This window comes from Oncorhynchus gorbuscha, linkage group LG23, assembly GCF_021184085.1.
Source record: "Oncorhynchus gorbuscha isolate QuinsamMale2020 ecotype Even-year linkage group LG23, OgorEven_v1.0, whole genome shotgun sequence".
Taxonomy (NCBI): Eukaryota; Metazoa; Chordata; class Actinopteri; order Salmoniformes; family Salmonidae; genus Oncorhynchus; species Oncorhynchus gorbuscha.
Genome location: NC_060195.1, coordinates 65747638 through 65763826, shown reverse-complemented (window position 1 = coordinate 65763826; position 16189 = coordinate 65747638). Strand labels below are relative to the sequence as shown.

The 16189-nt window shown below is 45.8% G+C and overlaps 1 protein-coding gene across 2 annotated transcripts in view; it reads left to right on the top strand.

Moving 5' to 3' along the window:
* LOC124011375 (fibroblast growth factor 14-like) overlaps positions 1–16189 on the top strand; it is a 55115-nt gene that overhangs the window by 32458 nt on the left and 6468 nt on the right. For both annotated transcript variants that reach the window (XM_046324690.1, XM_046324691.1), the window contains exons 2-3: positions 7282–7392; positions 8038–8141. In XM_046324690.1, coding sequence (XP_046180646.1) covers positions 7282–7392; positions 8038–8141 — 215 coding nt within the window. The remainder of the gene's footprint in view (positions 1–7281; positions 7393–8037; positions 8142–16189) is intronic.

Here is a 16189-nt window from a genome sequence, read left to right as displayed (position 1 = left end):
AAAAGGGCTTTGTTTTTCCCCACATTCCATGTCATGTTTGACCGTGCAGCTTTGAACTGTGTAACGCTACAGAGGCTCAGGGAAACCAGACCCAGGATGAACCATCCATAAAGGAGGGTCTTTAGGAAAGTCTAGTTAAGGTACAGATGTGTCTTCCTGATAGCCTCTCTGTCTCTGAGTGGAAGTGGTCTGATAACACTCCTTCATTTAACACTCATACGGACAGGATTTCCATAAGGGGGGACACACACACGCACACACGCACACACACACACACACACACACACACACACACACACACACACACACACACACACACACACACACACACACACACACACACACACACACACACACACACACACACACACACACACACACACACACACACACACACACACACACAGCACCGTCCTGTGTCTCTGTAGTAATGAAGGATTCCCCTTCTGTTGACATTAATATTAATCTGATGCTCTGCACGTGCAGACCACACCCAATGCACTCTCTCTCTCTCTCTCACTCGTTCTCCCTCTACACACACACAAACACACTCACACTCGACACACACTTTCTTTCACACAAACAGACCACACCCAATGCACTCTCTCTCTCACTCTCGTTCCCCCTCTACACACACACACACACACACACACACACACACACACACACACACACACACACACACACACACACACACACACACACACACACACACACACACACACACACACACACACACACACACACACACACTTTCTTTCACACAAACAGACCACACCCTCTTCTGAGTCTCTACAGCAATGTGGAGATCCCCTCTGAAGGTGTTGTGTTGATGTGTGTGTGCCAGAGGAAAAAAGGTATGCTCCAATGAACATGATAGATTAGAACTGCAGACGAGACTGACCCAGTTTAGAAGAGTGAGAGAGGTAAATAGAGGAAGAGAGAGCGAGAGAAAGGGATTTTCCAGTTTTCACACCAGGGACAGAGGTGTGATGGGAGGAATGGTTCAGCTCAACGTTCAACCACCTGAGAATACATGTTAGAAGACCTTAGACAACGTCTGGTCATTTTAATTTGGGGGTGAAAAAACACTTTAACCGTCTATTACTATTCAGTCTTTACTAATGACCAGAACAGAGTAGAGATGAGGAGATAGAGGTGGAGTCACTGAGATGAGAACAGAGTAGAGAGGTGGAGTCACTGAGATGAGAACAGAGTAGAGATGAGGAGATAGAGGTGGAGTCACTGAGATGAGAACAGAGTAGAGAGGTGGAGTCACTGAGATGAGAACAGAGTAGAGATGAGGAGATAGAGGTGGAGTCACTGAGATGAGAACAGAGTAGAGATGAGGAGATAGGGGTGGAGTCACTGAGATGAGAACAGAGTAGAGATGAGGAGATAGAGGTGGAGTCACTGAGATGAGAACAGAGTAGAGATGAGGAGATAGAGGTGGAGTCACTGAGATGAGAACAGAGTAGAGATGAGGAGATATGGGTGGAGTCACTGAGATGAGAACAGAGTAGATAGAGGTGGAGTCACTGAGATGAGAACAGAGTAGAGATGATGAGATAGAGGTGGAGTCACTGAGATGAGAACAGAGTAGAGATGAGGAGATAGGGGTGGAGTCACTGAGATGAGAACAGAGTAGAGATGAGGAGATAGAGGTGGAGTCACTGAGATGAGAACAGAGTAGAGATGAGGATATAGAGGTGGAGTCACTGATATGAGAACAGAGTAGAGATGAGGAGATAGAGGTGGAGTCACTGAGATGAGAACAGAGTAGAGATGAGGAGATAGAGGTGGAGTCACTGAGATGAGAACAGAGTAGAGATGAGGAGATAGAGGTGGAGTCACTGAGATGAGAACAGAGTAGAGATGAGGAGATAGGGGTGGAGTCACTGAGATGAGAACAGAGTAGAGATGAGGAGATAGGGGTGGAGTCACTGAGATGAGAACAGAGTAGAGATGAGTAGATAGAGGTGGAGTCACTGAGATGAGAACAGAGTAGATAGAGGTGGAGTCACTGAGATGAGAACAGAGTAGAGATGATGAGATAGAGGTGGAGTCACTGAGATGAGAACAGAGTAGAGATGAGGAGATAGGGGTGAAGTCACTGAGATGAGAACAGAGTAGAGATGAGTAGATAGAGGTGGAGTCACTGAGATGAGAACAGAGTAGAGATGAGGAGATAGAGGTGGAGTCACTGAGATGAGAACAGAGTAGCGATGAGGAGATAGAGGTGGAGTCACTGAGATGAGAACAGAGTAGAGATGAGGAGATAGAGGTGGAGTCACTGAGATGAGAACAGAGTAGAGATGAGGAGATAGGGGTGGAGTCACAAAGATGAGAACAGAGTAGAGATGAGTAGATAGAGGTGGAGTCACTGAGATGAGAACAGAGTAGAGATGAGTAGATAGAGGCAATTGGGGGAGAAGGGCCTTGGTCAGGGAGGTGACCAAGAACCCGATGGTCACTCTGACAAAGCTCCAGATTTCCTCTGTGGAGATGGTGGAGTCACTGAGATGAGAACAGAGTAGAGATGAGGAAAATAGAGGTGGAGTCACTGAGATGAGAACAGAGTAGAGATGAGTAGATAGAGGTGGAGTCACTGAGATGAGAACAGAGTAGAGATGAGTAGATAGAGGTGGAGTCACTGAGATGAGAACAGAGTAGAGATGAGGAGATAGAGGTGGAGTCACTGAGATGAGAACAGAGTAGAGATGAGGAGATAGAGGTGGAGTCACTGAGATGAGAACAGAGTAGAGATGAGGAGATAGAGGTGGAGTCACTGAGATGAGAACAGAGTAGAGGAGACTAGAGGATGAGAAAGATGAGTTCACCTTCCAGAGATAGCACACAGAGAGAGCTTCAGAACAAGATGAGTAGATAGAGGTGGAGTCACTGAGATGAGAACAGAGTAGAGATGAGGGGATAGGGGTGGAGGAGATGAGAGTAGTGTAGATTATGCTCTAGAAGGACTTCAACAGTACAGATTCACTTAGAGAGACCCATTTAACCGTTTAATCAAGTGTGTCAAGGCTTCCTCTAATACCTTAATGAGTCTCTCTCTCCCTGTGTGTGTGTGTGTGTGTGTGTGTGTGTGTGTGTGTGTGTGTGTGTGTGTGTGTGTGTGTGTGTGTGTGTGTGTGTGCGTGCGTGCGTGCGTGCGTGCGTGCGTGCGTGCGTGCGTGCGTGCGTGCGTGCGTCCACATTTTGTTATGTTACAGCCTTATTCTAAAAAAAATCTACACTCAATACCCCATAATGACAAAGTGAAAACTGGTTTTTAGAAATGTTTGCAAATGTATTAAAAATAAAAACAGAAATACCTTATTTACATAAGTATTCAGACCCTTTGCTATGAGACTCTAAATTAAGCTCAGGTGCATCCTGTTCGCATTGATCATCCTTGAGATGTTTCTACACGTGATTGGAGTCCACCTGTGGTAAAATCCATTGATTGGACATGATTTGGAAAGGCACACACCTGTCTATATAAGGTCACACAGTTGAAAGTGCATGTCAGAGCGAAAACCAAGCCATGAGGTCAAAGGAATTGTCCGTAGAGCTCCGAGACAGGCCTCCCCTGCGGACCTGGCATCCTTTCATTTTCCTCCTCTGTCTCTGCTGCTCGGTCCAAATTTGCGTAGAGGCACAGATCTGGGGAAGGGTACCAACAAATGTCTGCAGCATTGAAGGTCCCCAAGAACACAGTGGCCTCCATCATTATTAAATGGAAGAAGTTTGGAACCACCAAGACTCTTCCTAGAGCTGGCCACCCGGCCAAATTGAGCAATTGGGGGAGAAGGGCCTTGGTCAGGGAGGTGACCAAGAACCCGATGGTCACTCTGACAAAGCTCCAGATTTCCTCTGTGGAGATGGTAGAACCTTACAGAAGGACAACCATCTCTGCAGCACTCCACCAATCAGGCCTTTATAGTAGAATGGCCAGACGGATGCCACTCCTCAGTAAAAGGCACATGACAGCCTTCTTGGAGTTTGCCAAAAGGCACCTAAAGACTCAGACCATGAGAAACAAGATTATCTGGTCTTATTGAAACCAAGATTGAACTCTTTGGCCTGAATGCCAAGCGTCACGTTTGGAGGAAACCTGGCACCATCCATACAGTGAAGCATGGTGGTGGCAGCATCAGGCTGTGGGGATGTTTTTCAGGAGGCAGGGACTGGGAGACTAGCCAGGATTGAGGGAAAGATGAACGGAGCAAGGTTCACCTTCCAGTATGACAACAACCCTTAGCACACAGCCAAGACAATGCAAGAGGGGCTTCAGAACAAGTCTGTGAATGTCCTTGAGTGGCCCAGACAGAGCCCGGACTTGAACCAGATCGAACATCTCTGGAGAGACTTGAAAATAGCTGTGCAGCGACGCTCCCCATCCAACTTGACAGAGCTTGAGAGGATCTGCAGAGAAGAATGGGAGAAACTCCACAAATACAGGTGTGTCAAGCTTGTAGGGTCATAATTAATGATCAAGACTCTGTAATCGCTGCCAAAGGTGCTTCAACAAGTACTGAGTAAAGGATCTGAATAGTTATGTAAATGTGATATTTCAGTTGTTTTATTTATACATTTGCAAAAATGTCTAGAAACCTCTTTTTGCTTCGTCATTATGGGGAATTTTGTGTCGATTGATGAGGGTAAAAAAAACAATTGAATCCATTTTAGAATAAGGCTGTAACGTAACAAAAAGTGGGGAAAGTCACCAGGTCTGAATACTTTCCTAATGCACCGTATGTGTGTGTTGGGTCCAGCTATTTCACCACTGTTTATCCATGGCTTCTCCTCCTGTTCCTTTATTCTCTTTCTCCTCAGCCCTAGAACACTGTTCCAAAATCCTTCTCTTACGCTCTCTCTCTCTGTTTCTCTCTCTCTCTCTCTCTCTCTCTCTCTTTCTGTTTCTCTCTCTCTGTTTCTCTCTCTCTCTGTTTCTCTCTCTGTTTCTCTCTCTTTCTGTTTCTCTCTCTGTTTCTCTCTCTTTCTCTCTCTCTTTCTCTCTCTGTTTCTCTCTCTGTTTCTCTCTCTGTTTCTCTCTCTCTTTCTCTCTCTGTTTCGCTCTGTTTCTCTCTCTGTTTCTCTCTCTCTGTTTCTCTCTCTGTTTCTCTCTCTTTATCTCTCTCTCTTTCTCTCTCTGTTTCTCTCTGTTTCTCTCTCTGTTTCTCTCTCTCTGTTTCTCTCTCTGTTTCTCTCTCTGTTTCTCTCTCTCTGTTTCTCTCTCTGTTTCTCTCTCTCTGTTTCTCTCTCTGTTTCTCTCTCTCTGTTTCTCTCTCTGTTTCTCTATCTGTTTCTCTCTCTGTTTCTCTCTCTCTGTTTCTCTCTCTCTGTTTCTCTCTCTGTTTCTCTCTCTCTGTTTCTCTCTCTGTTTCTCTGTTTCTCTGTTTCTCTCTCTGTTTCTCTCTCTCTGTTTCTCTCTCTGTTTCTCTCTCTCTGTTTCTCTCTCTCTGTTTCTCTCTCTCTGTTTCTCTCTCTCTGTTTCTCTCTCCGTTGCTCTCTCTCTTTCTGTTTCTCTCTCTGTTTCTCTCTCTGTTTCTCTCTCTGTTTCTCTCTCTCTGTTTCTCTCTCTCTCTGTTTCTCTCTCTGTTTCTCTCTCTTTCTGTTTCTCTCTCTGTTTCTCTCTCTTTCTCTCTCTCTTTCTCTCTCTGTTTCTCTCTCTGTTTCTCTCTCTTTCTCTCTCTTTCTCTCTCTGTTTCTCTCTCTGTTTCTCTCTGTTTCTCTCTGTTTCTCTCTCTGTTGCTCTCTCTGTTTCTCTCTCTCTCTCTTTCTCTCTCTGTTTCGCTCTGTTTCTCTCTCTGTTTCTCTCTCTCTGTTTCTCTCTCTGTTTCTCTCTCTTTATCTCTCTCTCTTTCTCTCTCTGTTTCTCTCTGTTTCTCTCTCTGTTTCTCTCTCTCTGTTTCTCTCTCTGTTTCTCTCTCTGTTTCTCTCTCTGTTTCTCTCTCTCTGTTTCTCTCTCTGTTTCTCTCTCTGTTTCTCTCTCTGTTTCTCTCTCTGTTTCTCTATCTGTTTTCTCTCTCTGTTTCTCTCTCTCTGTTTCTCTCTCTCTGTTTCTCTCTCTGTTTCTCTCTCTCTGTTTCTCTCTCTGTTTCTCTCTCTGTTTCTCTCTCTGTTTCTCTCTCTCTGTTTCTCTCTCTGTTTCTCTCTCTGTTTCTCTCTCTCTGTTTCTCTCTCTCTGTTTCTCTCTCTCTGTTTCTCTCTCTCTGTTTCTCTCTGTTTCTCTCTCTCTGTTTCTCTCTGTTTCTCTCTCTCTGTTTCTCTCTGTTTCTCTCTCTCTGTTTCTCTCTCTGTTTCTCTCTCTCTGTTTCTCTCTCTGTTTCTCTCTCTGTTTCTCTCTCTGTTTCTCTCTCTGTTTCTCTCTCTCTGTTTCTCTCTCTCTGTTTCTCTCTCTCTTTCTCTCTCTGTTTCTCTCTCTGTTTCTCTCTCTGTTTCTCTCTCTGTTTCTCTCTCTGTTTCTCTCTGTTTCTCTCTCTCTGTTTCTCTCTCTCTGTTTCTCTCTCTCTTTCTCTCTCTGTTTCTCTCTGTTTCTCTCTCTGTTTCTCTGTTTGACATGTTTCTTTCTCTGGCTGTTTTGTGACAGGGAGTTGGAGGAGAACATAATGAAGTCTTGGGCCTGTGTGGGTGTGGACTGGGTTGCACACACATGCTGACATTCTCAGACATTTCTGAGATTAAGAGCTTTTTCTCCTGAGCTCTGGTCTGTCTGCTCGCTCTTTCTTTGTGAAAACAGACTGATATTGTCGCGGAGATAAAAGAAACCTCCGAATAATGTAGTCTAGATATTTTACACCGAAGCCAGCCCACCTTTTAATAATGAGACTCTCTCTCTTCTCTCTCTCTTCTCTCTCTCTCTCTTCTCTCTCTCTCTCTCCTTTCTCCTCTCCTCTCCTCCTCTCCCCTCTCCCCTCTCTCCTCTCTCTCTCCTCTCTCTCTCTCTCTCTCTCTCTCTCTCTCTCTCTCTCTCTCTCTCTCTCTCTCTCTCTCTCTCCTCTCTCTCTCTTCTCTCTCACTCTTCTCTCTCTCTCCTCCTCTCTTCTCTCTCCTCTCTCCTCTCTCTCTCTCCTCTCTCCTCTCTCTCCTTTCTCCTCTCCTCTCCCTCTCTCCTCTCTCTCTCTCTTCTCTCTCCTCTCTCTCCTCTCTCTCTCTCCTCTCTCCTCTCTCTCCTTTCTCCTCTCCTCTCCTCTCCTCTCTTTCCTCTCTCCTTTCTCCTCTCTCTCCTCTCTCCTCTGTCTTCTCTCTCTCCTCTCTCTCCTCTCTCCTCTCTCCCTCTAGATCCACAGCTTAAGGGCATAGTGACCAGGTTGTACTGCAGACAGGGATACTACTTGCAGATGAACCCAGATGGATGTCTGGACGGGACCAAAGATGACGGCACTAACTCCTGTGAGTCCACACGAACACACATGCACACACAGAGGGGGGTAGATTGAGTGGCTGAGGGGCAACCTCCGTCAACCCAGTGACAGACATTTTATCAGAAGTCATTCAACCACAGATCTCATGCAGTACAGACATGGACAAATGAGAACTGACACGCAGAAGTCCAGATGAACACGGCTCTGTGACTAATGTCATTTCTCACACGGCTACTACACGCATGTGTCAAATCTCATACACGTCTCGTGATCCATTCATGTGATTAAGTGTTCTGGTAACTTACTGTATATACTGTATTGTTCCATTCTAGTCATGTGTGTGTATGTGTGTGTGTGTGGAACTGTGTCACATGGTTGACTGAGTATCTGAATCTTATATAGATGCATACGTATGCTACGTACACACACACACACACACACACACACACACACACACACACACACACACACACACACACACACACACACACACACACACACACACACACACACACACACACACACACACACACACACACACACACACACACACACACACACACACACACACACACACACACACACACACACAAACACACACACACACACACAATAATGTGTATTCTATCGGTAAGATTGTCAATCCGCTTTACTGTGCTGATTTGTCTCTCAGCTTTGTTCAACCTCATCCCAGTGGGCCTTCGAGTGGTGGCCATCCAGTCAGTCAAGATGGGTCTGTACATCGCCATGAACGGGGAGGGACACCTCTACTCATCAGTGAGTACAGACCAATGCTGATGATGACGTGTGCCTGCCGGGCGGCCATCTTGGTTGAGCTGATTTACATTTACATTATTTACTGTTGACTACTATGACAATACTCCGTTTTCTTCTATAAGTGTATGTGTGTAATTATTTCACCTAAAACAGATTGATCTAACTATCTAAGGCTGAGTTTACACAGGCAGACCAAATCCGATCTTTTGCCCAATTATTGGCCAAAGATCTAACAGGTTGAAAGACCAATTAGTGAAAAAAAGATTGGAATTGGGCTGCCTGTGTAAACGCAACCTTTATACCACTCAGTCATCGTACTAATATACAGCCCAGCTGTCCTGTAGACACACTGGGTTCAACAAGATTCTGGAATCCTTCAGGAGGAATACGTGGACGTTTCCCCAGAGGCCATAGTGAGGATTTGTCTAATACAGTGGTTTCCAAACTTTTTATAGTCCCGTACCCCTTCAAACATTCAACCTCCAGCTGTGTACCCCCTCTAGCACCAGAGTCAGCTGTACCCCCTCCCCTCTAGCATCAGGGTCAGCTGTACCCCCTCTAGCACCAGGGTCATCTGTACCCCCTCCCCTTTAGCACCAGGGTCATCTGTACCCCCTCCCCTCCAGCACCAGGGTCAGCTGTACCCCCTCTAGCACCAGGGTCAGCTGTACCCCCTCCCCTCCAGCACCAGGGTCAGCTGTACCCCCTCCCCTCCAGCACCAGGGTCAGCTGTACCCCCTCTAGCACCAGGGTCAGCTGTACCCCCTCTAGCATCAGGGTCAGCTGTACCCCCTCCCCTCTAGCATCAGGGTCAGCTGTACCCCTCTAGCACCAGGGTCAACTGTACCCCCTCTAGCACCAGGGTCAGCTGTACCCCCTTCCCCTCTAGCACCAGGGTCAGCTGTACCCCCTCCCCTCCAGCACCAGGGTCAGCTGTACCCCCTCTAGCACCAGGGTCAGCTGTACCCCCTCCCCTCTAGCACCAGGGTCAGCTGTACCCCCTCTAGCATCAGGGTCATCTGTACCCCCTCTAGCATCAGGGTCAGCTGTACCCCCTCTAGCACCAGGGTCAGCTGTACCCCCTCTAGAACCAGGGTCAGCTGTACCCCCTCTAGCACCAGGGTCAGCTGTACTCCCTCCAGCACCAGGGCCAGCTGTACCCCCTCCAGCACCAGGGTCAGCTGTACCTCCTCCAGCACCAGGGTCAGCTGTACCCCTCCAGCACCAGGGTCAACTGTACCCCCTCCAGCACCAGGGTCAACTGTACCCCCTCCAGCACCAGGGTCAACTGTACTCCCTCCAGCACCAGGGTCAACTGTACCCCCTCCAGCACCAGGGTCAACTGTACCCCCTCCAGCACCAGGGTCAACTGTACCCCCCTCCAGCACCAGGGTCAGTACCCCTCCAGCACCAGGGTCAGCTGTACCCCCTCCAGCACCAGGGTCATCTGTACCCCCTCCAGCACCAGGGTCAGCTGTACCCCCTCCAGCACCAGGGTCAGCTGTACCCCTCCAGCACCAGGGTCAGCTGTACCTCCTCCAGCACCAGGGTCAACTGTACCCCCTCCAGCACCAGGGTCAACTGTACCCCTTCCAGCACCAGGGTCAACTGTACCCCCTCCAGCACCAGGGTCAACTGTACCCCTCCAGCACCAGGGTCAACTGTACCCCTCCAGCACCAGGGTCAACTGTACCCCCTCCAGCACCAGGGTCAGCTGTACCCCCTCCAGCACCAGGGTCAGCTGTACCCCCTCCAGCACCAGGGTCAACTGTACGCCCTCCAGCACCAGGGTCAACTGTACCCCTCCAGCACCAGGGTCAGCTGTACCCCCTCCAGCACCAGGGTCAACTGTACTCCCTCCAGCACCAGGGTCAACTGTACCCCCTCCAGCACCAGGGTCAACTGTACCCCTCCAGCACCAGGGTCAACTGTACCCCCTCCAGCACCAGGGTCAGCTGTACCCCCTCCAGCACCAGGGTCAGCTGTACCCCCTCCAGCACCAGGGTCATCTGTACCCCCTCCAGCACCAGGGTCAGCTGTACCCCTCCAGCACCAGGGTCAGCTGTACCCCCTCCAGCACCAGGGTCAGCTGTACCTCCTCCAGCACCAGGGTCAACTGTACCCTCCAGCACCAGGGTCAACTGTACCCCTTCCAGCACCAGGGTCAACTGTACCCCCTCCAGCACCAGGGTCAACTGTACCCCCTCCAGCACCAGGGTCAACTGTACCCCCTCCAGCACCAGGGTCAACTGTACCCCCTCCAGCACCAGGGTCAGCTGTACCCCCTCCAGCACCAGGGTCAGCTGTACCCCCTCCAGCACCAGGGTCAGCTGTACGCCCTCCAGCACCAGGGTCAACTGTACCCCCTCCAGCACCAGGGTCAGCTGTACCCCCTCCAGCACCAGGGTCAGCTGTACCCCCTCCAGCACCAGGGTCAGCTGTACCCCCTCCAGCACCAGGGTCAGCGCTCTATCAAATGTTGTTTTTTGCCATCATTGGAAGCCTGCCACACAGGCTCCCAATGATGAGTGTGAGTGTGAGTTTTTGTCACAACCTGTCTCGTGGGAAGTGACAACGAGCTCTTATAGGACCAGGGCACAAATAATAATATCATAATAATCAATCATTTTTCTATTTATTTCACCATCTTACATATAAACCCATATTTGTTTATCAAAAATGGTGAATAACTCACCACAGGTTAATGAGAAGGGTGTGCTTGACAGGATGCACATAACTCTACAATGTTGGGTTTCCAGCAGTTTACAGAAGAGGATGTCTTCCTTAATTGACCCCCCATAAACGTAACAGGTCGGAGGAGCTGTGCCAGGCCCGCCATGTCTGTTGACTCATCCAGCTGTAACGCAAATAATTCACTGGCTTGAATGCGAAGCAGTAATTGTTTCAAAACATCTCCTGCCATGTCACTGATGCGTCGTGGAACAGTGTTGTTTATGAAGGCATTGTCTGTGTAGTTCTTTTGGGCCTTTCCCCCAGCATTGTCACAGCAATATTCGCGGCAGCAGGAAGAATTAAGTCGTCCACAATAGTATGGGTCTTGCCTGTCCTAGTCACTCGGTAGCTCACCATATAAGACTCTTCTAGACCCTTCTTATTAACATGGCTTACTACTCGAAAGTCGTCTTTATTCTCGCTCAAAAAATCTCCCGTGGCTTATTTTATGTGTACAGTGCTGTCTGCCTGACCATTGGTTCACCCCGGGTTCGTATGAAGGGGAACATGCGTCATGAATACTAAATACTGTCATGACCAGAGGGGGCTGGTGGGAGGCGCTACAGGAGGACGGGCTCACTGTAACGGCTGGAATGGAATCTATGGAACGGTATCAAACACATGGAAACTACACATTTGACTCCGTTCCATTGATTCCATTCCAGCCGTTACAGTGAGCCCGTCCTCCTGTAGCGCCTCCCACCAGCCTCCTCTGGTCATTACCCGAGGTAGGGCACGAGAGGTAATCTTCTCTTTAGGCTGACACATTATATGACTCCTCAGTAAGATTCTTATCTTGAATAGTTCTCTAGTCTTTATGGGGTTGGTGATGAATCAATGGGCATGTCACTATATGACAATAGATATATCAGAAGAGCAGTTCCCTTCGTGTTTCTCATTGTGAATTCACCATCACTCATCCTCTTTATTCTTCACATAATAATGGAATTACATCAGCTGCTTCTGCTTCGACAGGCAGTGTTCTAACAAGGAGCTTTATATGGAAAAGACCAGCAGAGAGAGAAAGAGAGAGAGAGATTGAAACAGAGAGAAATCCACATCCGTTTGCACCCAAACCCTCCTCTCTCTCCTTGTCTCCAAGGAAACTTGAGGGCTTCCTTGAGAGAAAGTGAAGTGGTGAGAAAGAGGGTGAGAGAGAGTGGGTGAGAGTGAGACTTGGAGAGGGAGGGAGGGAGGGACATGGAGAGGGAGAGGGAGGAAATATGAATTATTCCCGACCCTGACACACCAGAGCAGTCAAATATCCCTTATTTTTCCTCACTGTGTCGGAGCGAGGGACAGTGACATGATGCTGCAGAGAGCAGAGCAGCCGGCCGCTTGTTTTGTCCTTTGTTGGAGGAGAGATGTTATGTTCTGTTTCTCTGTTCAGTTAGAGACAGAGGGAGGAGGGCTGCTTTTTAATGATTCATTATTGATGGGGGAAGTCCTGTCCACATGCACCCGCGCACGCACACACACCGCTGACTGTGAAGAAGAAAGCTGTTAGGGATTTAACAGATATTACCTGTTTTTTACCGAAGAATTATGTTTTATAATAATACAACATATATGCTGCTCTAGTACTTCAAAGAATTCAACACAATTGACAACCACCAGGAACTAAATGGTTCATAAAGGCGCTGCTTTGATGAATCACAAAGACACAAGATGGCCGACCCTTAACAGTAAGATCCAGAGTAGATTGTTGTAGTGTTACTCCTCCTGAAGATGAAGCATCAAGATGATCTATAGTACTACACATCTGTCAGACAGATGAGACGGCTCTCTGGTTGCAGAGAGAGACTCGTCTCTCTCCATCCATCTCTCTCGGTCTCTGTCTCTGCAGTCAACAGATGGACTAGTGTGAAATGATCTGGTATGTGTTAATTACCAACCACGCCGGGCAAGAGGAAACCAGCTCTGAGTGTGTGTTGAAGAGTGTGAAGAACACACACATCTGAGTACTCGAGCACACACTCATGCAGACACTCATGCAGACACACAGACAACGCACACGCACAGTTTACACGGAAACCTGTAGGTTGGTTTACACCGTTATAGTAACAAAAACAGTGTACAGTATATACTGTAGCCCTCACCATCGGGTCTGAGAGTTTTCTATTGAGGGAGAACTATCATATCCTCTACATGTTAATACTATGGAGGGAGAACTATCATATCCTCTACATGTTAATACTATGGAGGGAGAACTATCATATCCTCTACATGTTAATACTATGGAGGGAGAACTATCATATCCTCTACATGTTAATACTATGGAGGGAGAACTATCATATCCTCTACATGTTAATACTATGGAGGGAGAACTATCATATCCTCTACATGTTAATACTATGGAGGGAGACTTATCATATCCTCTACATGTTAATACTATGGAGGGAGACTTATCATATCCTTTACTTATACTATGGAGGAGACTTATCATATTACATGTTAATACTATGGAGGGAGACTTATCATATCCTCTACATGTTAATACTATGGAGGAGAACTATCATATCCTCTACATGTTAATACTATGGAGGGAGAACTATCATATCCTCTACATGTTAATACTATGGAGGGAGAACTATCATATCCTCTACATGTTAATACTATGGAGGGAGACTTATCATATCCTCTACATGTTAATACTATTGAGGAGAACTATCATATCCTCTACATGTTAATACTATGGAGGGAGACTTATCATATCCTCTACATGTTAATACTATGGAGGGAGAACTATCATATCCTCTACATGTTAATACTATGGAGGGAGAACTATCATATCCTCTACATGTTAATACTATGGAGGGAGACTTATCATATCCTCTACATGTTAATACTATGGAGGGAGAACTATCATATCCTCTACATGTTAATACTATTGAGGGAGAACTATCATATCCTATACATGTTAATACTATGGAGGAGAACTATCATATCCTCTACATGTTAATACTATGGAGGAGAACTATCATATCCTCTACATGTTAATACTATTGAGGGAGAACTATCATATCCTATACATGTTAATACTATGGAGGGAGAACTATCATATCCTCTACATGTTAATACTATGGAGGGAGAACTATCATATCCTCTACATGTTAATACTATTGAGGAGAACTATCATATCCTCTACATGTTAATACTATGGAGGGAGAACTATCATATCCTCTACATGTTAATACTATGGAGGGAGAACTATCATATCCTCTACATGTTAATACTATGGAGGGAGAACTATCATATCCTCTACATGTTAATACTATGGAGGGAGAACTATCATATCCTCTACATGTTAATACTATGGAGGGAGAACTATCATATCCTCTACATGTTAATACTATGGATGGGGAGAACTATCATATCCTCTACATGTTAATACTATGGAGGGAGACTTATCATATCCTCTACATGTTAATACTATGGAGGGAGAGAACTATCATATCCTATACATGTTAATACTATGGAGGGAGAACTATCATATCCTCTACATGTTAATACTATGGAGGGAGAACTATCATATCCTATACATGTTAATACTATTGAGGGAGAACTATCATATCCTTTACATGTTAATACTATGGAGGGAGAACTATCATATCCTATACATGTTAATACTATTGAGGGAGAACTATCATATCCTCTACATGTTAATACTATTGAGGGAGAACTATCATATCCTCTACATGTTAATACTATGGAGGGAGAACTATCATATCCTTTACATGTTAATACTATGGAGGGAGAACTATCATATCCTCTACATGTTAATACTATGGAGGGAGAACTATCATATCCTATACATGTTAATACTATTGAGGGAGAACTATCATATCCTCTACATGTTAATACTATGGAGGGAGACTTATCATATCCTCTACATGTTAATACTATGGAGGGAGAACTATCATATCCTATACATGTTAATACTATTGAGGGAGAACTATCATATCCTACATGTTAATACTATGGAGGGAGACTTATCATATCCTCTACATGTTAATACTATGGAGGGAGAACTATCATATCCTATACATGTTAATACTATTGAGGAGAACTATCATATCCTCTACATGTTAATACTATTGAGGGAGAACTATCATATCCTCTACATGTTAATACTATGGAGGAGAACTATCATATCCTCTACATGTTAATACTATGGAGGAGAACTATCATATCCTATACATGTTAATACTATTGAGGAGAACTATCATATCCTCTACATGTTAATACTATGGAGGGAGAACTATCATATCCTCTACATGTTAATACTATGGAGGGAGAACTATCATATCCTATACATGTTAATACTATGGAGGGATAACTATCATACCCTCTACATGTTAATACTATGGAGGGAGAACTATCATATCCTCTACATGTTAATACTATGGAGGGAGAACTATCATATCCTCTACATGTTAATACTATGGAGGGATAACTATCATACCCTCTACATGTTAATACTATGGAGGGAGAACTATCATATCCTCTACATGTTAATACTATGGAGGAAAACTTAAGTGAGATAGATGCTGTATGTGCCACCTTTTCCCCACAAAAGGGCTTTATAACAAGACAAAAATACTCCTCAGTTTCATCAGCTGTCCAGGTGGCTGGTCTCAAATGATCCCGCAGGTGAAGAAGCCGGAATGTAGAGGTCATGAGCTGGCGTGGTTACACGTGGTCTGCAGTTGTGAAGCCGATTGGACTTACTGCCAAATTCTTTAAAATGACGTTGGAGGCGGCTTATGGTAGAGAAATTAACATTCAATTATCTGGCATTCCTGCAGTTAGCATGCCAATTGCATGCTTCCTCAAAACTTGAGTCATCTGTGGCATTGTGTTGTGACACAATTGCACATTTTAGAGTGCCCTTTTATTGTCCCCAGTACAAGGTGCACCTGTGTATGATCATGCTTTAAAATGATCATGCTGTTTAATCAACTTCTTGATATGCCACACCTGTCAGGTGGATGGATTATCTTGGCAAAGAAATGCTCACTAACAGGGATGTAAATACATCTGTGTACAAAATTTGAGAGACATACACTTTTTGTGCCTAAACTAACATTTCTGGGATCTTTTATTTAAGCTCATGAAACATGGAACCAACATTTTACATGTTGCATTTATATTTTTGTTCAGTAGAGATAAACAAGGAGACAACCACTAATTCCTGCCCAGAGTCTGCTGATGCCTATGAGCTGACATGTTCCATGACATATTAAACACATGAATACATAGGCAACACATACATGCACGCACACACACACTCACACATGCTGAAACTCTCAACT